The sequence below is a fragment of the Elephas maximus genome, chromosome 22 (assembly GCF_024166365.1).
Source record: "Elephas maximus indicus isolate mEleMax1 chromosome 22, mEleMax1 primary haplotype, whole genome shotgun sequence".
In the NCBI taxonomy this organism is placed as follows: Eukaryota; Metazoa; Chordata; class Mammalia; order Proboscidea; family Elephantidae; genus Elephas; species Elephas maximus.
The window spans coordinates 79,835,021-79,860,902 of NC_064840.1; the positions used below are offsets into that span (position 1 = coordinate 79,835,021).

The following is a 25,882-nucleotide window of genomic DNA, read 5'->3' on the forward strand; positions in this document are numbered from 1 at the left end:
GGCCAAAAACAAAAACACAAACGCATTGCTCTTGAGTCGATTCCAACTCGTAGCGACCCTATAGGACAGAGTAGAACTGCCCCATAGGGTCTCCACGACTAAATCTTTATGGAAGCAGCTGCCACATCTTTTCTCCTGTGGAGCGGCTGGTGGGTTTGAACCACCGACTTTTTGGTTAGCAGCCAAGCACTTTAACCACTGCCCCACCAGGGCTCCTTCTGGAAAGGGGCCAAGACCTGTTAGATAAAGTATGAAAATTCCTGGAAGAAAGGTATTCTATAGCCATGGAAATTTAAGTCAGTTAGCTTATTTTTGGCAGATATTATGGGTACAAATAGCTTTATTTTTGCCTTAAAGGTTACCATATTGAATGCATCTTGCTCCCCCTGTGTGAGTTGGTCTTTCTTTCTCAGAGGACGGTATTCTAGGTAACCGCACCGTCAGCGGTCAGGGGGTGGGCAGTAGGAAGCAGTTATTCTTGGAAACCAGTATTTACTTGTTGACCATTATGTTGAGCAGCTAATACTGTACCTTTGATTGACCTAGGCTGTGGGACAGCAGCATCAATTCCTGTTTAATTAAATATGGGCATTAATGAATCCTTCTAGAAAGGAATTTTGCTGTGAGCTGTATTTCCAACTGCAGCTCTTTTAAAAATCACATTGTATGGTTTTTTCCCTTTGGTCTAGGCCTTCCGCCGTACACACATTTAAAATAGTTTCCACAGTGACATCTGGTGGTGGTTTTGCCATCCTGGAGAGTATGTTTGGAATGATAAATATTTTTATTTAATAGCTCCAGGTTTCCGGTTTCTTTCAAACGTCTCAGCTTGTTAACAACTTTTTTTTTTCTGAAAATGTCCTCAAAGTTGAAAGCCGGGCACGATCCCTTCTGTAGTGTATCATCAAAGCCAAGGAGTGATTGCTGATAACACTGCTGGGTGGTGTGTGCAACAAACTTGTCTAAACTTGTCTCAAAATATCATCACAGAATCATGTGGTAGGATTGCCGCCTTGTCTTACTGCTCTAGGCCGTAACCTCATGCCCCGAGAGGCGTCCGGATGCTGCGCTCTCCGGGCTGGAGGGAACGCCAGGGGAGGTGTGGCCTGCCACTCCCGTTCCCCTTGCAGTCAGGGCTCACGTTACCATCTAAACCGAAACCCATTGCCACTGAGTCGATTCCAACTCTCGGCAACCCGATAGAACAGAGTAGAACTGCCGCATAGGGTTTCCAGGGAGCACCTGGTGGATTCGAAATGCTGACCTTTTGGTTAGCAGCCATAGCACGTAACCACTAGTCACACACTGTCATTGATACATCGGGAAGTAGAAGAGGAAGTCGAAAAGAGGAGCAGAAACGGCCGAGAGAGAAGGGAGCTGAGAGAGAGGAAGCTATTTGAAGACAGGAGGGAGACCATAAAGGAAGAGTTTGTATATGGATGTAGATTTGTGCCGGGAAAAATGCAGTATTGAGTATGTGTTACAGAGACATTGAAAAACTGTAGTTTTTGTTGGTTCCTTTGAGTTTAGTTTCAGGGAAGTGAGTTTATAACCCAGGATTCAGAAAAGTAACTATTGGAAGTTGGTTGGTAGAGGATTATGGATTGATAGAAATGGAGGTGGGCTGGAGTTTGGTAATGGACATAGTAGAGTGATTTACGTCCGACGATGGCTAGGACTCAAGTCTTGAGGTTTTCTCCCCTTTGCTAAAGGTAGTAATTAGAAGTTTCCATAACGGAATTTTAGAACTTTGTCTCTCTTTGTTGAGTGAAGGTAACTGTTACAGTTACACAAGAAATCCGTCAGTCAAGGCTGTTTGTGGCTTTAGAAAGGACTGGCCAAAGAAGCAGGGCAGAATGTAGGAAGCAGAGTAACCGGGGAATAATTGCGGCTCTGGTCAGACTGTTAGCCAGTTGGTATGTTGGTCCTATCGGGAGCTAGGGCTCCTGTGGAGAACGTTGTGGATTCGATGAGCCTCTGGTTAAGGAGGTCTTTACTCCGGATTCTAACGTCTTCCTGGCTGACTTGCTAACATCAGGTGAATCACTTCATCATTCTTTAAAAATGAGGGAGTTGCACTGGCTGGTATCGAAAGAATTCCCAGACTACAGTTCTTGATTCTGAGGTTGCTGAGGCTTCTCCTGGCCTGTCTTTGCAGATCACCCAGACCGTTTTCTGGCCTTCCCCAGACCTTAGGTGTCTGCTCTTCTAGATTGAGGATGGGAAGCTTGGGGGTGCCTGACCTTGTGATGCAGCACTCCATGCCTGTTTCAGAAGGGTCCATCATGTGTCTTGTGAGTCAGCAGATGGATGGAAAAACAGGAAACACACAGCCCTGCACAAATAATGCTTATACGCAGGTTGTCTGCATTTAGACAAGTACGTCGGCGCTATGCCTTCAACATCAGTGATCGAGCAGAGGCTTCAAGTCCTCTCTTCTTCTTTATGTTCCCTGAAGTGTGGGGAGGACCCTTAATTCCAGTGATTGAAAACTCTTCGTAGCTTCCGTCATGGTACTAGCCCCCCGTGTTCCCCAGCATCCTGGATCATCATGGACATTGATGACAGCACAGCACAGTGATGAAAATCCCGGGTTCTGGGGTCAGACTGAGTCAAATCCAGGTTCTGGGGCTCATCATGCAACTGTGGCCAGCTTCCTTAATCTCCCCAGGGCTTGGGCAAGTTGCTTAATTCCCCTAACCGTCTGTTTTCTCGTCTGTAAAGCTGGGTTGAAATCATAGAATTTCTGTGCACCTTTAGTGATTTAATGGACGTAAAGAACCTAGCAGTGTGTGTGTTACGGAGTAAACCCTTGTTAAGTGTTATTATCATGAATTTGAGCATTTTCGTTGTACGTAGGAGAAATTATTTGGTGTGCTCTCACTTTCCTTTGGCGATTGAAATTTCACTTTATTTTGTAGTTATCTAGAAGCAGTATTAGATAATCTGTGTTTTCTTTTATAAAGATGTAATGGTTAAAAGACACCAAAACACAAATATCGCAGTAGTTACTGTGCAGTATTACACAAGCACATGGTTTATGAATCCATACAAACGTCTGGGGACCTGACTCATCAACACTTAATGTTTCAGTTGCTGAGTCCTACAGTCCTTAGGTTTCTCTCATATTTAAGTAGGAGCCGTGTTTTAGGAGCATCCAGGGATCATCTGTGGCTCCGAAATGTCTCCTTCTAACTCCTTGGAAACCCTATGGGCAGTTCTACTCTGTCCTGTAGGACTGCTGACTCGATGGCAGTGGGTTTGGGTTTGGGTCCCTGTGGCCAGGCCAGTGGCTGGGTTGGTTAGAATAGAGGGGCTAGTTCCAGGCAGAATGCTTCTCATAGCTGTACACTACAGTCTAGATGCCTACAGACCAGATTCTGTAACTTGATGGGAAAAAAAAAAAGGTTTTTTTGGTCTATGATTGTAAACCTCATAATATATTTTCATTTTATATTTATTTTCTCCCTTCCACTCTGAGTCTGTTCTTGTTAGCTGCTGTCAAGTCACCCCCTGTGGACTCACGGTGACCCCGTGCATAATGGGATCAAGCTGTTGTGGTCCACGTGGTTTTTATTGACTGATTTTCCGAAGTAGACGCTAGGCCTTTCTTCCTAGTCTGTCTTAGTCTGGAAGCCCCATTGAAACCTGTGCAGCATCGTAGCAACACAGAAGCCTCCACGGGTGGACGGGTGCTGATGGAATTTGAGGTGCGTTGGCCGGGAATTAAACCTGATTCTCCCTAATGGAAGGCCAGAATTCTACCACTGAGCTACCACTCCCCTCACTCTGAGACTAAACAAAAAAACAAACCAAACCCGTTGCCGTTGAGTCGATCCGGACTCTAGCGACCCTGTAGGATAGAGTAGGGCTGCCCCACAGAGTTTCTAAGCAGTAGTTGGCGAATTCCAACTGCCAACCTTTTGGTTAGCGGCCGAGCTCTTAACTGCTGTGCCACCAGGGCTCCTTACTCTGAAACTAGACGGAACTATTATAATCAAAGGAGCGCTTAATCCTCTCGTTCTGATACTGATGTGAAAAATCATAAAAAGGATGATGAAATAGGGGGTTTGACTGGTCTTTTCAGAGTTATCCCATCGAGTTCTGTTTATTCCTTTGTCAGTCTAATGCAGGATTGACGGAGAACTTCGCTGGCACGAAAGTCACAGACTTGTAGTGTCTGACTAACTCTGCTGTTCACTAGGACTGAGAAAGTTCCTCATCTCTCATAACCTGAGTTTGTCTTCAGTGAAGTGGGAATAATAGCACCACATATAGGCAGGCTGGATATAAAGATTAAATAAGGCAGTGCGTGTAAGACACTTATCGCGGTTCCTGGCATGTATAGCAAACAGCAGATTGTCCCTGTAATTATCGTTGTTATTAAATGCCTCTAAATCGCGTTCAGAGTGACATAGTTTTAAAACGTGGATAGCTGCATGAATTATTTGAGGATTAGAACTCAGAAGAAGTATGCCTTCTTGTACTCCCGAAGTTTTCTGTTAATCGTTCACCTGTCGAGTGAGTAGGTTACGTTGTGATCAGTTGGCAGAGCACAAGAGGGGGACGTGGACATTCATCATGTCAACATGAAGTCCTCATAGACAGAAATCGTACAGCCCGTCATTCCTGACTTCCTCTGTATGACTTGATGAGGGTGGGGAGAGAGAAACTGGAAATGATTATTTCCCTTGGTTACTACGGGCACTGTTTTTTTAGACTGAGGACACCTAATTTTACTAAAGCATTTCACTTATTTGGCAAACAGATGAGTATGCATTGACTGTGTTTGGACCAGAGAAAAAGGGAAACATGTTTTAGTTTTTCTGGCAGTTACCTGCCGTGCAGAGATACTAAAAAAAACAAACCAAACCTGTTGCCGTCGAGTCGATTCTGACTCGTAGTGAACCTATAGGACGGAGTAGAACTGCTCCATAGGGTTTCTAAGGAGCGGCTGGTGGATTTGAACTGCCGACCTTTTGGTTAGGAGCCATAGCTGTCAACCATCTCACCACCGGGGCCCTGTAGAGGACTAGTCAGCTCCTTTTATTTAGGGATTCTGAGGCTTGAGTCCACATTTCTGGAAGTCACCCTGTAGATGCATTCTGAGGGTTCAGTAAGAATTGATGAAGCAGTGGTAAATACGTACAGTGCTTCTGAGAAACAGTAAACATTCATCTTATGATTTATTTTACACTTTATTGTCTAGTGAAGTTAGCTGTATACAAATCGTAAACCCTTTTGGCCGTGTTAGGTATGATTAACTAGATACAATTAACTAACACTCAACCAATGAGTTTTCCTCATTTTAACAACTTCAAATAAGTAAATATTTTAACTTAAATAATGATTTTATAGAAGAAATATGGATTTATTTTTGGTTGAAATAATTACTGTTTCATTGCTAAGCGTAGCTGAAATCGATGTTTGCCGTTTTTCCCATGATATTTTGCATCGATTGGGAAACTTTAGTGTTTCTGGAGTTGTAGGGTTTCCAGAGCTCAACCTGGGCCATGGGGTTGAACCCTGTAAATAGCTTTAGTTCAGAATGATTAAACCATGATAATAAAAAATGCAGAAGTATCTTTTGGGAGCCAAAGGGCAAAATCACTTCTTTGAATAAAAAGGTAGACTGCTAAAGAGAAATATTCCCACTGTCATTCATCCTGAGAGGAGGTTTATACTGGATTAAGTGAGGTTTTGACTCATTTCAGTGGTGGGACCAAAACATTACACTCTAACCTCTTCTTTACAATCTTGTAACTCCATGTCTTACTAGTTTACTTAAAATATATATCCTAGTGTACATCCCAGATGAGGACTTCTCTGAATCAACCTCACTGAGGCTAGTTGTGCCTTCCCTTCATTTATTTAATGAATCATTATTGGGCTTTGTGTAAGGTGCTAGGTAGGCCGGTATTCAAATAGGGTGTGGCTTTGGCCGACATGGAGCTTGTAGCATAGACGGAGAATTTATGTTATTAGCATCCTGGCTGTCCTGTGTGTGCTTAAGGTGGCTGAAGAGACTGAAGGGTTTCAGCACCCATGAGCCCTGAGTAGCCTCTTATTCTGGACTTAGAAAGGTTACGCTGTGTTTTCTTAACCACTGTACGAAGGGGGATGATACCAAACCAGGGTGTCCAGAGAAGTGCTGCCCCTAGCCCCTTTCCCTAACTAGGGCAGCAGTCAGACAAACACAGTCTGGGAAGCAGACGCACCAGGCTGTGGGGACTTGGGACAATGATGTGTTGGGCCATCGGATGACCTCTTGGTACCCATCTCGTTGGATTGTGGTAAGACACGTGGGGTGATATTTGTGGCTTGTCCAACATCCTGCCTAGTACTCATGATACTAAAGATAAATACCTTTATAGCTTACGTTATGTGGCAAGTGCTATTCTAATCATTATATCTGTATTAGTTCATTTAATCAACCTGTCAGGAACATGTTATTATCTCCATTTTACGGGGAGGGCAGCTGAGCACAGAGAAGTTAGATAGCTTGTATCATGCAGCTATAAGCGACTTGTAGCCCTCACTAAATCAGAATTTTGTTACCAAGTTGACACTTTCTCACAGTGACTGTTGTCCTTAATGTTGACGTGTCACTTCATGGCTTTCTTCTTCTTTCTCTCCAGGCGTCATAGAAACTTCAGATCGACTGGACCGTGAGCTGACCTCTCACTACTGGCTGACAGTCTACGCGGCCGATCAGGGTGTCGTGCCCCTCTCCTCGTTCATAGAGATCTACATAGAGGTGGAGGATGTCAACGACAATGCCCCACAGACATCGGAGCCTGTGTATTACCCAGAAATACTGGAAAATTCCCCCAAGGATGTGTCCGTGGTCCAGATTGAGGCCTTCGATCCAGATTCTAGCTCTGACGACAAGCTGACATACAAAATTACAAGTGGGAATCCACAAGGATTCTTCTCAGTACACCCCAAAACAGGTTTGTGAAAATACCGTTGCACAAAGTGCTGAAACTCTCCTTATGTGGGGACAACGAAGAATTAGCGTTTATCTGTTACATACTCGACTTTTGATAGATTTTTTTCCCCTTTTAAATTATTCAGAACAAGCCTTTATTACCGGATGAAAAGTTAGTCTAAATGTTTTATTTTTCTTTCCCTTTGAATTTGTTTTTAGAAAGCTTTTTAATGGGTTTGCTTATTAATGGAGTTCCATTTTCAGGTTAAAAAGCAAGTATCGTTTCAGTAATAGCGCCTCAATTAGCGATAAATCTTAAACTTATTGCACGTTTTGCTGCTGCTAAGCATTTAAATTTTCTTAATGCTACATTTTATGAAATAAAAAATTCACATTTATGGTAGTTTGTGTTCTTAAATGTACCTGTGGAGCACTGATAGATCTCTGCAGGCAGAAGGGGGACTAAATGGTCTTCAAATCGGGAGTAGTTCCTTCCTGAGCCGGCACCTCAAACCTGTTCCTTCTAACTTTTCTCTCAGCATCGTTGACCCCCTGCTTCCAAACGGGAAGCTTCGCAACTCTAAACCCTCCTCCAGAGTCCTGAGAGAATTCCATTCTTCATCCTGTCGTATTCGATAATTGTTGTTAGGTGCACTTGAGTCCCTTCGACTCGCAGCAGCCCAATGTTCGACAGAGTGGACCACTGCCCGACCCTGAGCCTACGACTCGCAGCGGACAGAGTGGACCACTGCCCGACCCTGAGCCTACGACTCGCAGCAGACAGAGTGGACCACTGCCCGATCCTGAGCCTACGACTCGTAGCAGACAGAGTGGACCACTGCCCGATCCTGAGCCTACGACTCGCAGCAGACAGAGTGGACCACTGCCCGACCCTGAGCCTACGACTCGCAGCAGACAGAGTGGACCACTGCCCGATCCTGAGCCGTCCTCACAATCTTTGCTGTGTCTGAGCCCGTTGTTGCAGCCACTGTGTTAATCCAGCTTGTTGAGGGTCTTCCTCTTTTCTGCTGACCCTGTGCTTTACCAAGCATGATGTCCTTCTCCAGGGACTGGTCCTTCCTGATAACATGTCCAAACTACGTGAGATGAAGTCTCGCCGTCCTTGTTTCTAAGGAGCGTTCTGGTCGTGCTTGTTCCCAGACTTGGATCCACATTTGATAGTGCTTTCTCTTATTTTTTTCTCAGTTATTAGTTCACTTTGTGTCATTTCACAAAACGAACGTTAAACGTAGCTATCTATCATTTGTGTGATGGGCAGTGATGGTTCAGTAGTTGACGGCTCACCTTTCATGTGGGAGACCTGGGTTCGATTCCTGGCCAGTGTACTTCATGTGCAGCCACCACCCGTCTGTCAGAGGAGGCGGCTCGTTATGATGCTGCACAGGCTTCAGGGGAGCTTCTGAAATAAGACAGAGTAGGAGGAAAGGCCTGGCAGTCTACTTCTGTGAACCAGGCAGACCAGGAGGAAAGGCCTGGCAGTCTACTTCAGTGAACCAGGCAGACCAGGAGGAAAGGCCTGGCAATCTACTTCAGTGACCCAGACAGACCAGGAGGAAAGGCCTAGCAATCTACTTCTGTGAACCAGACAGACCAGGAGGAAAGGCCTGGCAATCTACTTCAGTGAACCAGACAGACCAGGAGGAAAGGCCTGGCAGTCTACTTCAGTGAACCAGACAGACCAGGAGGAAAGGCCTGGCAGTCTACTTCAGTGAACCAGACAAATCAGGAGGAAAGGCCTGGCAATCTACTTCAGTGAACCAGACAGACCAGGAGGAAAGGCCTGGCAATCTACTTCTGTGAACCAGACAGATCAGGAGGAAAGGCCTGGCAATATACTTCTGTGAACCAGACAGACCAGGAGGAAAGGCCTGGCAATCTAGTTCTGTGAACCAGACAGACCAGGAGGAAAGGCTTGGCAATCTACTTCAGTGAACCAGCCAGAGAGAACCCTCTGGGTCACCACAGTGCCATCTGCAGTCGGCCTTGGGGATGGCGCAGGACCAGGTGTTGCTTTGTTCCATCGTGCATGGAGTCAGCATGAGTTGGGGGCCAGGTCGGGCTGACTCGACAGCAGCTAACAACGTCATTTGTGTAGGGAAAACTTACCTGTTGTTTTCGCAATGAAAACGTCATGTGTGGAGTATCGTGGACTTTGATTTCTTCGTCAGAATTAAAATAAGAACCACCATATGACATTGAGAGACAGCTTATTTGTGGAAAACAAAACTCCTTATTAAATATATTATTGCCCTTGAACCGAGCTGTTCTGCAGTCATTCAGTACTTGTTGATAAAGGTAGAATCTAACAGAATTCTGAAGAGGTGGATTTATTAGGTAATTTACACACCTCCATCCTGTTTCTCGAGCCCTCGTGATGCAGTGGTGAAGAGCTCGGCTGCTAACCCAAAGGTCGGCAGTTTGAACCCCCCAGCTGCTCCCTGGAAACCCTAGGGGGCAGGTCTACTCTGTAGAACTGCAGGGTCACCATGAGTCAGAATCGGCTCGATGGCAGCAGGTTTGGTTTGGGTTTTATCCTGTGTTTACGTAGTATGCTTTTCCTCATTCTAGTCGCTGGTTTAGCTACGGGGTTCTCTTTGATATGGAAAGGAAATACTATACGAAAATCAAAACTGAGGAATCATCCTTGGCTGCTTTACCTGTCTGTGTTAGTGCCTTTTTTAGTACCATTCTTATTTCATGATTTTCTTTGTTGGACTTAAAAGGAAGCAATTCTCAAGGTGAAAAGAAGTTGGAATTTAAGGGTTGTAACTGTGCCTGTAGAAAGACACCTGAGAGAGGTGGTGGATGCGTGTTGTATTTTGTCTCATGAAAAGATGAAGTCTTAACTTTTAAACGCTTTTGTCAACGTTTTTTAGTACTCCTATGTGCCGTCTTTCTTGACAGTTAAAGTAAACCAAAGCTCAAGATTTATTTTGAATGTGTAGTTACTTTTTGCTTTGGGACAATTATACCATAGCCCATTGGGTGGATTCTGGCATGCTTCTCTGGTGGAGAAATGAAGGAGATTAAGAAACGAAGGATTCTTAGAAAACCAGTAATTGATCATTAAGAATAATTGAGCCTTATGGAAACACTGGTGGTGTCGTAGGTAAGAGCTACAGCTGCTAACCAAAAGCAAAGTATTCGCCTAGAATCTGCAGGAGGTCACAGACACTGAGGGAGACAGAAATCTAGGAGTAAAAACCTTCAGATGGTAGTTCAAGAACGAACCTACCTCCATTTTAAATTTGTTTTATGAATTAGGCTTGAAAATGTTTTTATATTTCTTAATCTTCTGCCTCTCTTTTAGATCAGATGAAGTCATTTATGAAGAAACAGGTGAGCAAGCAATAAAAGCCCTTTTGAATATCTGAGCAAACTGTTCACTCTGGGCATAATTCATACTTGAAGAGAAGAGAGGGAAAGAAGAAAGAGACTTAAAGAAAACGTGTAGATGAGAACTATTTTGGGGGGCCTTGAAACCCTGGTTATCCCCGGGGCCTCTGAAGGGATGATACCCCTCTGATACTATGTCTTACTGTAACCCAAACCCAGTGCCGTCGAGTCGATTCCGACTCATAGCGACCCTATAGGACGGAGTAGAACCGCCCCATAGCATTTCCAAGGGGCGCCTGGTGGATTCGAACTGCCTACCCTTTGGTTCGCAGCCGTAGCACTTAACCACTGCGCCACCAGGGTTTCCCGTCTTACTGTGGAAACCTTATTTATATGTCATTGCCAGTCCTGTCAAGTCTGCCTTCTCACAGCTCTTAAGAGATGTCTGCAGAGACTTCTCAATTCTTCCTTTCCTTCAGTGAGAAGAAATGCCCCCGGGAGTCCACACACTAGCTCCCAACCCCCTGGGTGGAAAGCCCAGGCACCCTGCTGGCAGGACAGCAGAGGGAAGTTCATCAGGATTTACAGAGGAATTGTTAATTTTTTTCTTCATGATTTACAGGCAGATGGTAATGGAGGATGGCTGTAGTTAATACACAGGAATATTTGTTGAGAATGTATGTTACAAACTATGGTTAGTAAAGAAATCTGATCATTCCACAGATCACCTAAGTCTCTAAAGATCAAGAGATCTTGATGTTGGCATAGACATTGCTTAAAGAATGTAGTAAATACAGGTTCACCGGATCTTTCTCTGGGTGACTCTATGCCCCTAATTCAGCATAAAATTTGGGTCTGGTCATCAGGTTACAAAGTATGTGGTCTTCTTAAAACCTTTAAACAAACTTACTTTTAATAGGTAGGTTGTGAAAGCTGATGAGAGTGAGCCTGGTGGAAGAAAACTTTGGTGATGTACTGACCCAGAACCCCACCTGGAAGACCATAAATCATATTAAACAAACAAGCAAACAAACCCTTTGCTGTCGAGTTGATTCCAGCACACAGCAACCCTATAGGACAGAGTGGGACTGCCCCATGGAGTTTCCAAGGAACGGCTGGTGGATTTGAACTGCTGACCTTTTGGTTAGCAGCTGAGCCCTTAACCACTGCACCACCAGGGCTCCATGGTACTTAATTGATGATTGGGTGAGAAGATCACTGGCTGGAAGTTGGGGGTCTGGGTCATGGTGAGGCTTTACCTCTGGGGTCTTGGAGAAAACTGGCCTTTAGGTCCCTGGGTTTCATGATTAGTGATTTTTTACGTGCCTGTTGGGGAATGTGTGAGCAGGATGCAGAGGGCTCAGGTGCCACAGGCCTAACTAAGGCCGTGCTGTGTCTGTACCTCTCACACCTGCATGTGTTTCAGGTGCTCTGTTAGGGGCACAGGAGGCAGTGGAGATGTTAGTAGATTGGTACGTTTACGCGTCTCCCTCGGGTACCTTACAGGTGCTCTGTTAACGGCACAGGAGGCAGTGGAGATGTTAGTAGATTGGTATATTTATGCGTCTCCCTCGGGTACCTTACAGGTGCTCTGTTAGGGGCACAGGAGGCAGTGGAGATGTTAGTAGGTTGATACATTTACGCGTCTCCCTCGGGTACCTTACAGGTGCTCTGTTAGGGGCAGAGGAGGCAGTGGAGATGTTAGTAGATTGGTACATTTACACGTCTCCCTCGGGTACCTTACAGGTGCTCTGTTAACGGCAGAGGAGGCAGTGGAGATGTTAGTAGATTGGTACATTTACGTGTCTCCCTCGGGTACCTTACAGGTGCTCTGTTAACAGCGCAGGAGGCAGTGGATATGTTAGTAGATTGGTACATTTACGCGTCTCCCTCGGGTACCTTACAGGTGCTCTGTTAACGGCATAGGAGGCAGTGGAGATGTTAGTAGATTGGTACATTTACGTGTCTCCCTCGGGTACCTTACAGGTGCTCTGTTAACAGCGCAGGAGGCAGTGGAGATGTTAGTAGATTGGTACATTTACGCGTCTCCCTCGGGCACCTTACAGGTGCTCTGTTAACGGCACAGGAGGCAGTGGAGATGTTAGTAGATTGGTACATTTACGCGTCTCCCTCGGGTACCTTACAGGTCCTCTGTTAACGGCATAGGAGGCAGTGGATATGTTAGTAGATTGGTACATTTACGCGTCTCCCTCGGGTACCTTACAGGTGCTCTGTTAACGGCAGAGGAGGCAGTGGAGATGTTAGTAGATTGGTACATTTACGCGTCTCCCTCGGGTACCTTACAGGTGCTCTGTTAACGGCAGAGGAGGCAGTGGAGATGTTAGTAGATTGGTACATTTATGCATCTCCCTTGGATACATTTATTGAGTAAAGTGCTCTTTGTTGCTTAGTGGTAAAATGAATTTGGGACTCTAGAAATTATTAAAATGTCCAGTGCACTAGAGAAAGCCAAAATTCATTATCATTCAGTTTGTTCATGTGTCACGTATTTACTAAGTCCTCACTATATAGTGCATTAAAAGGTGAAAGTTCATAGCTACATAAGTGAAGTACCGAGGAGAAACAGGCAGGTCCTGGGAGTGTGCCACAGGCTGTAGTCAGCACATCCGGAGGAAATGGGCACCACACTGCTGTGGTGGGTGTGATTAGGACGAGGGCCCTGGAGAAGTGATGGGGTTGGTTTTGAAGGTAGTAAAAGTGGATGGTGGAATGCTGTACAGGGTGTTGGGAGACAGCTTGAAGCCGTGGTAACTGAGAGGCCAAGGGCAAGGTTAGTGGGCGTATGGGGGCACAGGTGCCCTTGATGGGAAACGTGAATACCACACGAAGAGTCGAAAGGTAACGTGTGTTTTATTTTTATAAATAATGGCCTTTGAAAAAAATTTTTTTGGAGAAGCCTACATGCAACCCCTTGGAACGTTTTATGGGCACTTAACAGACACAAAGCCATTTGGGAAAGGGGGAAAACAAGCCCACAATACCTCTTTCTTGTTTTTTCATAGTACAGCAGAATCTCTTAGAAAACAAAACAAACCAAAATAAGCCACTTCCTAGGACTGGCTCAGTAATCTTCTGAATTTAGGGTTCTAAATTGCAAGCATGAGTGAATTTTTTTTTAGTGGTTTCTGTCTTCCCGTCAGGAAGTTCGTGGTTGATGATGTTTCTGCATCTCCAACAGTTCTGTTTGTAAGTGGAATGGTCAGTTTTCTTCATGGTGTACAGACAGAAGAGACTTGGTCTGTTTTACTTTGCTGAAATACACACTCTTGTTGACACCATACATTTTTATAATGCTTTTTGTTTATCGGTGTCAGCTGGGGCAGATTTGCTTCTTTTAACATAGTTGTACAGCTGATCACCGTGGGAGAGACAGGCACAGGGAATGTTAGATTGTCCGAGCCTTGGCAGCCACGGCGTCTGCAATCAGAAGCGCCGTGGCTCCGTTTGTGGTGTGTCAAGGACAGAGAAGAAGGGGAGTCCTGAACAGATGGGCCAGTGTGAGCTTCACAGGTGTCACTGTCCACGGGCAAGCCCAGGAAGTGATGCTGCCTTGCCAGGTGCCCTTGTAGTGAGCTTTACAGTTTGAACTTCTGAGGAGTAATACGCAGTGTGTAATCGGCAGAGAATTTTAAACATTGCTTTTAGGCGTGTGCATGCTTTAAAAAACCGGATTCTTATTCTCTTACGTGTATGTTTGGTATTTTCCACATTACGACACAAAGCAAGTATTGCTCTTTTTTAACAACAACAAAAAAAGCTTTTATTGAGGTGTAATTGCAGTCTATAAAATTGTTTTTGTTAGGTGCCGTCGAGTAGATGCCAACTGATGGCAAGACCCTGTGGACAACAGACTGAAGCACTGTGTTGGTCCTTCGCCATCCTCACAATCATCGTTCAACGTTTTGCCCATAGAATCTTTCAGAATTGCAACTTGAGGCTTGAATTTTTTCTTCAGTTCTTTCAGCTTGAGAAATGCTAAGCATGTTCTTCCCTTTTGGTTTTCTAGCTCCAGGTCTTGCACGTTTCATCCTAATAATTTGTCTTCTCTAGCTGCCCTTTGAAATCTTCTGTTCAGTTCTTTTACGTCATCGTTTCTTCCTTTTGCTTTAGCTACTCGACATTCAAGAGCAAGTTTCAACATCTCTTCTGACATCTACTTTGGTCTTTTCTTTCTTTTTATGACCATTTGCTTTCTTCATGTATGATGTCCTTGATGTCATTCTACAACATGGTTGGTCTTTGGTCATAAGGGTTCAGTGCATCAAATCGATCCTTGAGAATGTCCCTGAATTCAGGTGAGATATACTCAAGGTCATACTTCAGCTCTAGTGGACTTTTTAAAATTTACTTCAACTTTAGCTTGAACCTGGATATGAGTAATTGATGGTCTGTTCTGCAGTCGGCCCCTGGTCTTGTTCTGACTGATGATATTGAACTTCTCCATCTCGTCTTTCCACAGATGTAGTGGGTTTGTGTACTCTGTCCAGCGAGGTCCATGTGTATAGTCGCTGTTTATATTGGTGAAAGAAGGTATTTGCAATGAAGAAGTCTTGTAAAATTCTGTCATTTGATCTCCGGTGTCATTTCTATCACCGAGGTCCATCTTCTTTGTTTCTAACTTTCACATTCTAATCACCAGCAATTATCAGTGCATTTTGATGGCATGTTTTATCTATTTCAGATTGCAGAAGTTGGTTAAAACCTTCAGTTTCTTCATCTCTGGCATCGTGGTTGGTGTGCAGATTTGAATAATCGTCATATTAACGGGTCTTTCTTGTAGGCATATGGATATTATCCTACCACTGACAGTGTTGCCTTCCAGCAAAGATCCTGAAATGTTCTTTTTGACAATGAATGCGATGGCATTCCTCTTCAATTTGTCATTCCCGGCATAGTAGACCATATGATTGTCCGACTCACCATGGCCATTTCAGCTCATTAATGCCTCGGATCAATCTTTACGTGTTCCATTTCATTTTTGATGACTTCCAGTTTTCGTAGAGTCTTAGTACGTACATTGCATGTTCCGGTTAGTTGATGGATGTTCATAGCTGTTTCTTCTCATCTGAAGTCATGCCACATCAGCAAACGGAGGGCCTGAAAGCTTGACTCCATCCATGTCATTAACGCTGGCTCTACTTTCAGGAGGCAGCTGTTCCCGGTTGTATTCTGCGTGCCTTCCAACCTGAAGGGCTCATTTTCTGGCACTGTATCAGGCAGTGTTCTGCTATTTGTAAGGCTTTCAATGGCCAATTTTCTTTTTAGAAGTAGACTGCCAGGTCTCCTTCCTAGCCTTAGTGGAAGTTCCACTGAGACTTTTCCCCGTGGATGGTCCTCCAGGTATTTGAAATACTGATGTCACAGCTTCCAGCATCGCAGCCAACACACAAGCCACCACAGCACGACAGCCTGACAGATAGGTGATAGAATACAGTAAATCGCACATACCTAAAGTGTACAGGTTTGGGAAGATTTGAGATGTCTGTACACTTGCAAAAGCATCACCATGATCAAGTAGTGAGCACATCCTTCACCCCCAGAAGTTTTCTCCTTGTTGTCCTCCCCTGTGTAATGAATGCCTCATCTTTTACCTCTTCATCGTTTGATGTAAATCTTCCTGTTTGGGAACAAATACCCTGAGAGGATTTCATTTTACAGCTAAAAAAAAAATCAGAAATGTATGGAAAATAAAAGAGCGCCTTTTTCAATGTGTGTGTATGTCTCTGTATGCGACTTCTCTGTCTGAATGTCTGTCTTGAAAGAGCTTAGGCTCTTTGACAACTGTTGCATCTGTCTCCATCCAGTTGAAATTTCAAGTGGTTTAAAACTATTTTAAGGCCATTTCACCATGATGTTGTCTTAGGTTTTCTTTCATTAGTTCCGCAGGGTTCAAATTTCATGTATCTTGGAGGGCAACTACCTTTTCTCCGAATCCCTTCTCATTGAATCTGGGAGCACATTACGCTGTTAGAATCTGGTACCTCCTGCTTGTTCCTTTTTTGGGGTGATGTCATCAGGCTACCTCATTCCTGCTAACACTGAGCGTTCAGTTTGGAGGAGGCAGCCAGAGAGAAATCACCAAACCCTGGTTTTCTCTCTTGGTTCCTTCATTTCTCTCTCGGTCTCTGATCTTTCTTCTACCACTCTTCATCCCTCTACCGTCTCTTCACCTCACTTCTGGTTAAGGGCGAGACACAGCTTTTGTTAGGAGTCAGAGGGACAGCACCAAGCATGTCTTATGCATACATTGCACTTTATGTATCATAAGCAACTTTCACAGAGTAATTATTTACAAGAAACCTGTGAAATCGGTAGAGACTCAGATACCAAGTGCCGACTGTGTTCCAAGCATTTGCATTTTCCCTGTTGAACAAATATTTATGTGTCTTCAGAGAGGTGAAGGCCGCCCGGAGGCCTGAGCCAGACATGGACGAATTTTACGTCTGTTGCGTTTTTTTTTCGTCTGGGTATACAGCGATGCCATTCTCCTTCTCTCTGGGTGTGTGGTACAAATGTGAGTTTTGGAGCCAGGTGTTCTGTATCTTATCTCTTCTTTGTATTAAGTAATTTATCATATATTAGTTACTTTTTAGGTTAATCTAATTTCTGCGGTGTCTTCACACCTACAAGCACGAAACTTCTTAACAATAGATGTTTAAACTTAGTTTTTTAACCTTTTACTGCAGGGGTCATTAAACTTTTTCTGTAAAGGGCCATTTTGAAAATATTTCAGGTTTTGGGCACCAAACTGTCTCTGTCACAATTACTCAGTTCTGCCGTTGTAGCCTGAAAACAGCCATGGACAATATGGAAATGAATGAGCATGGATGGGTTTCAATTACAGTTTATGAATGGACATTGAGACTTGAATTTCATGTGTCATAAAACATTATTCTATTGATTCTCTTCTCCAACCATTTAAACATATAAAAACCAAAAGAGGACACTGTACTTTGCAGACCCTGATGTATTCATATATTGACTAGTAGGACTAGTTAAATCATTAATTTCTTTTTGAGGAAATAGACTATTTGATATTCTTGAGGTAAAAATTAAAAAAAAAATTTCCAGTGCTCTAAGCAAGAAAGCTTAGGAAAGGTGACCTGTGTTTTGTTTCTCCGGGTTCTTATTCTTTAAAGCGTAGGAGCTAGAAAATTAGATATCGAGGTTAAAGTCACAGATAATATTTAGCGAGTTGGTGATAGACTACTAGTCAGATCTTTTGGACTTTGAGAAGTAGAACTGTTTTCTCATTAAACCCACTGCCATCTAGTAGATTCCAGCTCATAGTGTGACCTTACAGGACAAAGTAGATCTGCCTCATACCGTTTCCAAGGAGCAGCTGGTGGATTTGAACTGCTGACCTTTTGGTTAGCAGCTGAGCTCTTAACCAGTATACCACCAGAGCTCTATTTTCTCGTTAGAAGATAAAATATTCCTGAGTTTTGAGACTTTCACACTTTTTTTTTTTTTTTTTTTTTGGTGCTGGCTCTTGTTGTTAGGTGCCACCAACTCAGTTCTGACTCATAGCGACCCTGTATACAACAGAGTGTAGATCCTGTTAAAAATATTTCATAGTCCAAATTCCAGCTCACACAGTTGGCTGTATGTATACTTAACAAGTCTTTATCACTTCCTCAGTTTGTTCTCTCCTTCATTCTAAGGGCTTATTCTGGGTTGGGATGGTCGTGCTCAGATTACTAAATTACAACTCTTAGGCTTTGTAGAGGTCAACTTCATACCATGGCCTGGTTTTTGATTGCTTGTTTACATGTAGAATGGAGTATTTAATATGGGATTATTTATGTTCAGTTTATAAGAAGTGTCACTTGACTGCAGAGAGATATGGTGGTATTAGATTTAGATGTACATATTTATTTAATTTATATGCAGTAATTCCTAAGGCATTGTCAAGGCATAAAATGCTATGATCCCTGATTTGTATATTGAGTATCCATCTGTGTTGTAGTCCAGTATCACTTTACAACTCATTTTTTTTGAATCAAAGTGAACCGCAGTTTATTGTGGCTGGATTGAGACTGAATGAAGCTCAATAGGAAATAGCTGCAGCTGCAAACAACTTCCAAGGATTTTCCGGTAACATTGGATAGCTGCAGAGGAAGGAAATGAAGGGCCAGTCACTTCACAATGGCAGGAATTCATTAAAAAAAAAAAAAAAGTTTACCTATTTGTAGTTTTTTTTACCAAGATACACAGATATTCTAAAGAGGAAGCTGTAGGCTTTTGTTATGTTTCTCATGGTCCTTTATGTTCTAGTGAAGCCTGTTTTCCCTGAAGTCTGAAAGGACATTGACTTTTATTCATTGTCTTTTTCTGCATGTGTTGTGATGAAGGTAATACAGTTTTCCTCCTACAGTCTGTTAGCCTTGAATCCTTGGATAAATTCTGACAAGGGTATTTATTAATTTATGTGTTGCTAAATATCATTTGTTAAAATTCAATTTGGGACTTTGCACTTGTGTACCGAAGCAAGATTAGCCTATTATTTCTTTGTGTTGACATTGTCTGGTTTTTTATCAACATGATTTAACCTTATAAAATTGGTTGGGGACTTCTCTTTCTATCCCAGCCGTATCTGAAGTTTATAGAGAGTGCTGAAGGTGATTCTCCCTGTAAATTGTGTTTGGTTTTTGATCTTACGTTCTTTTTAACACCATCGATTTTTATCAAGAAACAGTAAGATTGAGTAAAAATGAGAAGAGTGTTCAGGAGATTTCAGGGTTCAGTTCCTGCTCAGACACCGCCCCCGTGACTTCAGTCATTTAATTCGTTTTATTCAGGTTTCCTGTGGAACTACGAAAGCTTGAACTGAGTGAGTTCCAAGGTCCTTTTCTAGCTTTGACAGCTTATGAATAGAATTCCATTTTTGGCTTCAGGCCTAATCCTGCCGGCACCAGGACTGCAGGGGCAAACAATAGCTGTTCAGATAGCTGCAGCTGCCAGCGGCCCTCTAGACAGGCTGTAGTTAGGGAGCCCGTGGACACCACCTAAATAAAGACGGTGCAGTGCTGCCGAGTCTCTGAGCTCATGGTCTGGAGCTCCGAGGGTTGAGTGATAACTATAGGAAAAGTGGAACATTTGCCTGTGACCTGTCAGGCAGTCTGTATTTTAAGAATGGGGCCAGGGTAGCGACACCGTGCCTGCCTGCCTGTCTTTACAAGTCTGCTGTGCTTTTTCAGTCGTTGTTGGTGCAGGTCTTGCCTGTGTGGTGTCTTAGTTATGTCCTGCTGCTGTAACAGAAATACCACAGATGGGTGGCTTTAACAAACATGAATTTATTCTCTCACAGTCTAGTAGGCTAGAAGTCCGGATTCAGGGCACCAGCTCCAGGGGAAGGCTTTCTCTCTGTGTCAGCTCTGGGGGAAGACCCTTGTTATCAATCTCCCCTGGTCAAGGAGCTTCTCAGCCCAGGGACCCTGGGTCCAAAGGACACAATATTCTCCTGGCTCTTGTTTCCTCCTGGTATGGGGTCCCCAGGTTTCTCTGCTCACTTCTCTCTTTTGTATCTCAAAAGAGATTGACTTAAGACACAACCTAATCTTGTAGAGTAAATCCTGCCTCATTAACATCATGTTCTTAGGTGCCTTGGAGTTGGTTTCCACTCATGAGGACCTTTTGGAAACAGCGTATGGTCCTGCGCCATCCTCACAATTACTGTTATGCTTGAGCCCATTGTTGCAGCCACTGTCAGTCTACCTCATTGAGAGTCTTCCTCTTTTCTGCTGACCCTGTACTTCCCAACCATGATGTCCTTCTCTAGGGACTGATCCTTCCTGATAAAATGTCCAAAGTATGTGAGACTTAATCTCACCATCCTTGCTTCTGAGGAGCATTCTCGCTGTACTTCTTCCAAGACAGATTTTTTCATTCTTTTAGCAGTCCCTGGTATATTCATTATTCTTCACCAATACCACAATTCAAAGGCATCAGTTCTTCTTCAGCCTTTCTTATTCATCGTCCAGCTTTCACACGCGTATGAGGCAGTTGAAAGCACCATGGCCTGGGTCAGGCACACCTTAGTCTTCAAGGTGACAGCTTTGCTCTTCAGCACTTTAAAGAGGTCTTTTGCAGCAGGTTTGCCCAATGCAGTGTGTCTTTTGATTTCTCGATATTGCTTCACAGGTGTTGATTATGGATCCAGGTAAATGAAATCCTTGACAGATTTAATCTTTTCTCTGTTTATCATGATGTTGCTTATTGGTCCAGTTGTGAGGATTTTTTTTTTTATGTTGAGGTGTAATCCATGTTGAAGGCTGTAGCCTTTGATTTTCATTCAGTAAGTACTTCAAGTCCTCTTTAGTTTCAGCAGGCAAGGTTGTATCATCTGGGTAACACAGGCTGTTAATGAGTCTTCCTCCAATCCTGATGCCCAGTTCTTCTTCATATAGCCCAGTTTCTCGTATTACTTGCTCAGCTTACAGATTGAGTAAGTATGGTGAAAGGATACAACCCTGACGCACACCTTTCCTGACTTTAAACCAATCAGTATCCCCTTGTTCTGTCCGAAAAACTGCCTCTTGATCTATGTAAAGGTTCCTCATGAGCACAATTAAGTGTTCTGGAATTCCCATTCTTCGCAGGGTTATCCATAGTTTGTTATGAACCACACAGTTGAATGCCTTTGCGTAGTCAATAAAACACAGGTAAACATCCTTCTGGTCTTCTCTGCTTTCAGCCAGGATCCATCTGACATCAGCAATGATACCATACCCCTGGTTCCACGTCCTCTTCTGAGACCTGCCTGAATTTCTGGCAGTTCCCTGTCGATAAACTGCTGCAGCCGTTTTTGAATGATCTTCAGCAGAATTTTGCTTGTGTGTGATATTAATGATATTGTTCTATAATTTCCACATTCAGTTGGATCACCTTTCTTGGGAATAGGCATAAATATGGATCTCTTCCAGTCGGTTGACCCAGATAGCTCTTCTCCAAATTTCTTGGCATAGACGAGTGAGCACCTCCAGCGCTGCATCTGTTTGTTGAAACATCTCAATTCATATTTCATCAGTTCCTGGAGACTTGTTTTTCGTAGTGCCTTCAGCGCAGCCTGGACTTCTTCCTTCGGTACCATTGGTTCCTGATCGTGTGCCACCTCTTGAAATGGTTGACTATCGGCCAGTTCTTTTTAGTACAGTGACTCCGTGTATTTCTTCCATCTTCTTTTGATGCTTCCTGTGTCATTTAATATTTTCCCTGTAGAATCCTTCAGTATTTCAACTCGAGGCTTGAATTTCTTCTTCAGTTCTTTCAGCTTGTGAAATGCCGAGTGTGTTCTTCTCTTTTGTTTTTCTAACTCTAGGTCTTCGCACATTTCATTATAATACTTTACTTTGTCTTCTCTAGCCGCCCTTTGAAATCTTCCGTTCAGCTCTTTTATGTCATCATTTCTTCCCTTGTGTGTGTCAGTTTGTCATACTGTGGGGGTTTGTGTGTTGCTGTGATGCTGGAAGCTATCCCACCGGTATTCAGATACCAGCAGGGTCACCCATGGAGGACAGGTTTCAGCTGAGCTTCCAGACTAAGACAGACTAGGAAGAAGGACCCGGCAGTCTGCTTCTGAATAGAATTAGCCAGTGAAAACCTTATGAATGGCAGCGGAACATTAACATCATTGAGGCAGGATTTACAACACTCTCAGGAAAATCACATCAGAGGACAAAATGGTGGACAGTCACACAATACGGGGAATCATGGCCTAGCCAAGTTGACACATATTTTGGGGGGACACAGTTCAATCCATGACACTGTTTGTTAAGGATCCACTCCTGGCTCGGTCCTTGAGGACCAGGACGACCCGTCATTCAATGACCATGTCCATCATAGAACCCAGCATAATACTGACTTGCTACTTAATAACTGATTTCCCAATCGATTGATGAAGTTTTTAAAAATGGACCAGACTTCCCATGGTTTTCCATTTCTGCCGTTGGAAGAGGAGTCTTAAACATTTCAACAAGAAGATCCTGCCGCCGGTTTAGTTTCTCTCCCTCTGTCCCCTGCCTTTTTTTTTTTTTTTTTTTTACAGTTCCCAGAACTTAATTGTGATCTCTGCACAACTGCAGTAAACAGACTTATTCTAAGAACATTTGAACTTTATTAAAGCTGGTTAGGTACAGTGTCCCATGGCAGTAACAAGTCCAGAGAAATTACCCCGCCTACACTGAAGATGCCTCAGACTTGAATTGAATACCTTACTACCAAATATTTTTAAAATGCCTGGTTTAAAGTTCTTACGCTTACCTAAGAATATACTAAATTCTTTCAGAAAAATCAGAGGGGAAATGGTTGAAAACAGTATAGTTTAAAATCTATGCCCACAGTCAGAGAGGCTCATCCATGTGGTGCTGAGATAATCAAACATTGAGAAAATGTAAGCGTCCTGAGAACACCTGAGACAGGAGCCAGGCTTGACAGAGAGTGTTCCAGTCACAGAGTAATGCCAGAAAGTTGTAAGTCCTCACTGAATAATTTTGTGTGTGAGCGTAGTGGTTAAGATCTCATCTGCTAACCCCAAAGGTTGGCAGCTGGCGTCCGCCAGCCACTCCTTAGAAACTCTGTGGGGCTGTTCTGCTTTGTCCTAAAGGATCACTATGAGTTGGAATCGACTCAATCACAATGGGTTTGGGTTTTGTTTTTTGTTTTTTTTGGTTTTTAATTATTCTGCCAGCGGAGGAGTTAAGTGTGATCCCTACATGTGTAATTACTTATGTGTCAGTGTGATATAGTTGTTAAGAGCCTGGGCTCTGGAATCAGACAGATTTGGAGTCAAATCCCAGCTTTGCCTTTTACTAACCTTCTAACTTTGCCTCACTAAGCCTCAGATGTCTTTAAATCGGAGATAATATATTAGTCACTACGTTATAGGTGATTATCCTGTGAGAAAGATGTGTGTAAACGTTCAGTCCAGGGCTGGCTTCTGGGAAGCCCACAGTCAGTGTTGCTCAAGGGCGAACTATGAGAGACTAGTTAATACTCACCTCGTCCTTTGGGGGTAAGTCCTTGTTTTCTTAAATAAATTGTATGCTTTTTGAGGACAAAGGCCTTGTTGTTCACTTCTATATGGGTCTCTTAGAGTGACGGAGCCCTGGTGGCACAATAGTTAAGAGCTCGCCTGCTAACCAAAAGGTTGGCAGTTTGAGTGCACCACCCGCTCCTTGGAAACCCTATGGGGGCAGTTCTACTCTGTCCTATAGGGTCTCTATGAGTCAGAATCAACTCAACAGCAATAAGATTTTTTTTTAGGCAGACATACTTGGGGAACACATTCTGAAAACTAAGTTGGTTAACTTAATGCAAACTGAATAAGTGGGTGACTTTGATTTGATAAACATTATGACAACATCAGTACTGCTTATGGCGATACAGTTATTAATTTAATACACTTATTAATTTAATACATTTATTAATTTTTAGTTCTCATCAAAAGGAAAAAAGTATAAGTTTATAGACTAATGATTTCTCAAAAGTCATTGTTTATAAACCTAGAGACTCTTGATTTTGGGGGTGTTCAGATGGAGCTGTAAGCTAACAAGAAGGCAGCTTTTCTCTTTTCCACCTGAGGCAGGTGAGAGAAGGCCACGGTCAGGGACAACGTCAGGGACAATGTCAGTGAGGAAGGGGGCACTCCAGAGCAGGGCCAGCACAACCAGAACCTTGGAGATTTTCTTTTCTTCACCATTTGGGTGATATTTACAGAATTTGGATTTTGATAGCAAAGGTGTTTGCTATTGAATTATTGCTTCAGATTTTAACCCCAGAAAAAGACTTCAATTGTTGGAGATGTTAAAGTTACACGTTTTACCGTGTGTAATTCGAAATGACCCTCTCAAAACACCCTACATGAGCAGAGATGGTTTGTGGCTATTTAAATTAGTTCATTAAAAATTTAGTTCCTCAGTTACACCAGGCACATTTCACGTTCTCGGCACCCACAGGTAGCTGGGAGTACCTTATAAAAAAAAAGTTTTTTTTTTTTTTTCCCAAATTATAGCAAATTCCCTTCATCATGGTGGTTTTATTGGAGAGTGCTTTTCTAGAATATATGACACTGTGGCTTGTGCACTGTTGTTTAAATTAGCAAAAGAATAAAGAGCCAAAGTAGTTGTGATCTTCCCCCAGCCAAACAACAACAACCACCCATTGCCCTGGAGTCAGTCCCAAATCCTGGGAAATGTCAGTTAGCTAAGTGGACCTTTTCCTTGATCTCTCCCCATTTCCTGACATATTCACCAAGTAGAATGATGGGAGAGTGCTTGAAAGTAAATTATTGCTGAGCCAGGTGAACACATGGCCAAAAGGCTTTTTCTCTAGAGCTAAGACCTTTTCTTTGACAATTTTGGTTCTTAGGCAACTCCTACTACAGACCACATGCCCTTGCTCTCCATTGAAGTTGGGCCTTATTACTGTTCACTCCTTGTATTCTCCTCCAGCTGTCGCCCGTTCACACCCCCGGTGCTGATCTCGGAAACCATCCTTACAGAACTGAAGCCTTTAGTCCCTCCCGGGCTTCTCTTTCACTCTTATACTCTGATGGGTCTGGGCTTATTGAATTACCAGCTTCGCTACCTTGCCAAGTGATCTTGAGCAAGTTCCTAAGTCTCTCTGGGCCTGTAAAAATGAAGGTATTACCTGCTCTGTGTGTGTAGAAAGATACCGTGAGATTGAGAGAGATCGGGAAGGGAATTAAATGAGATAGTAATACAAAGCTCACAGCACAGTACCTTGGCATTTAGTCGGCCCAGGAACCATTCGAGATGAGTCGTTTGATGTATTAGTTAGCTTTCAGTGTGTAACAACGCAACATACACTGAGGTCTCTCCTGCATTGGTGGTCACTTGGCTGGTTCACTTGGGGCTGGCTTGGTCGGTATGGCCTCGTTCACATGTTGGCTGTCTCCTGGGGCGGCGGGGATGACTAGACTATGTATGTAGTAACCCAACACCCTACCAGGTCTAGGGCTTGTTTGTGAGGTAGTTCTAAGGGTGCTGGATGAAAGCTGCAAGGCTTCCTGAGGCCAGCGTTCAGGACTGGCCCAGCATCAGTTCCACACGCATTCTGTTGGTTAAAGAAAGACACACGGCCAGCCCAGATTCAAGGGAAGGGAAAGAGATGGAGCTTGTTCTCTCCTTCAATCATGTATCACCCAACTTTAAACTTCATAGCTGTGTTGAAACGGCTCTTTGGAAGGCCTTGGTTACCTTCTAATTGGCAAATCTGGTGACCCTTATCAGTCTTTGTCCTCTGACTTTTTTGCACCTATTGACACTCACTTTTCCCCCATGATTGCCACCTTCGTACACCCCCAAATATGTTGGAGGTCCCTCCTCTGTCTTTACCCTGCCCCAAGCCGACACTGACTCCTTGAATGGCTTTTCTGCTTTCTCTTGCCTAATTCATTTACCAAATGCTATTACCTACTCTTACTTCTACCTCTTCTTCCTATTTCCATTTCACCTCTATATACCAGGGCTTCATTACGCCTGGAAACCCTGGTGACGTAGTGGTTAAGTGCTACGGCTGCTAACCCAAGGGTCGGCAGTACGAGTCTGCGAG

General features: G+C 43.5%; 1 protein-coding gene across 6 annotated transcripts in view; it reads left to right on the top strand.

The window, feature by feature from the left end:
* The window catches only part of FAT1 (FAT atypical cadherin 1), a 142,636-nt gene that overhangs the window by 56,682 nt on the left and 60,072 nt on the right, over positions 1 to 25,882 (top strand). For all 6 annotated transcript variants that reach the window (XR_007514836.1, XM_049865164.1, XM_049865167.1 and 3 more), the window contains exon 3: positions 6,639 to 6,953. Coding sequence is in view for 5 of the 6 variants with exons in the window: in XM_049865164.1 (XP_049721121.1) it covers positions 6,639 to 6,953 (315 nt within the window). In the remaining variant the exon portion in view is untranslated. The remainder of the gene's footprint in view (positions 1 to 6,638; positions 6,954 to 25,882) is intronic.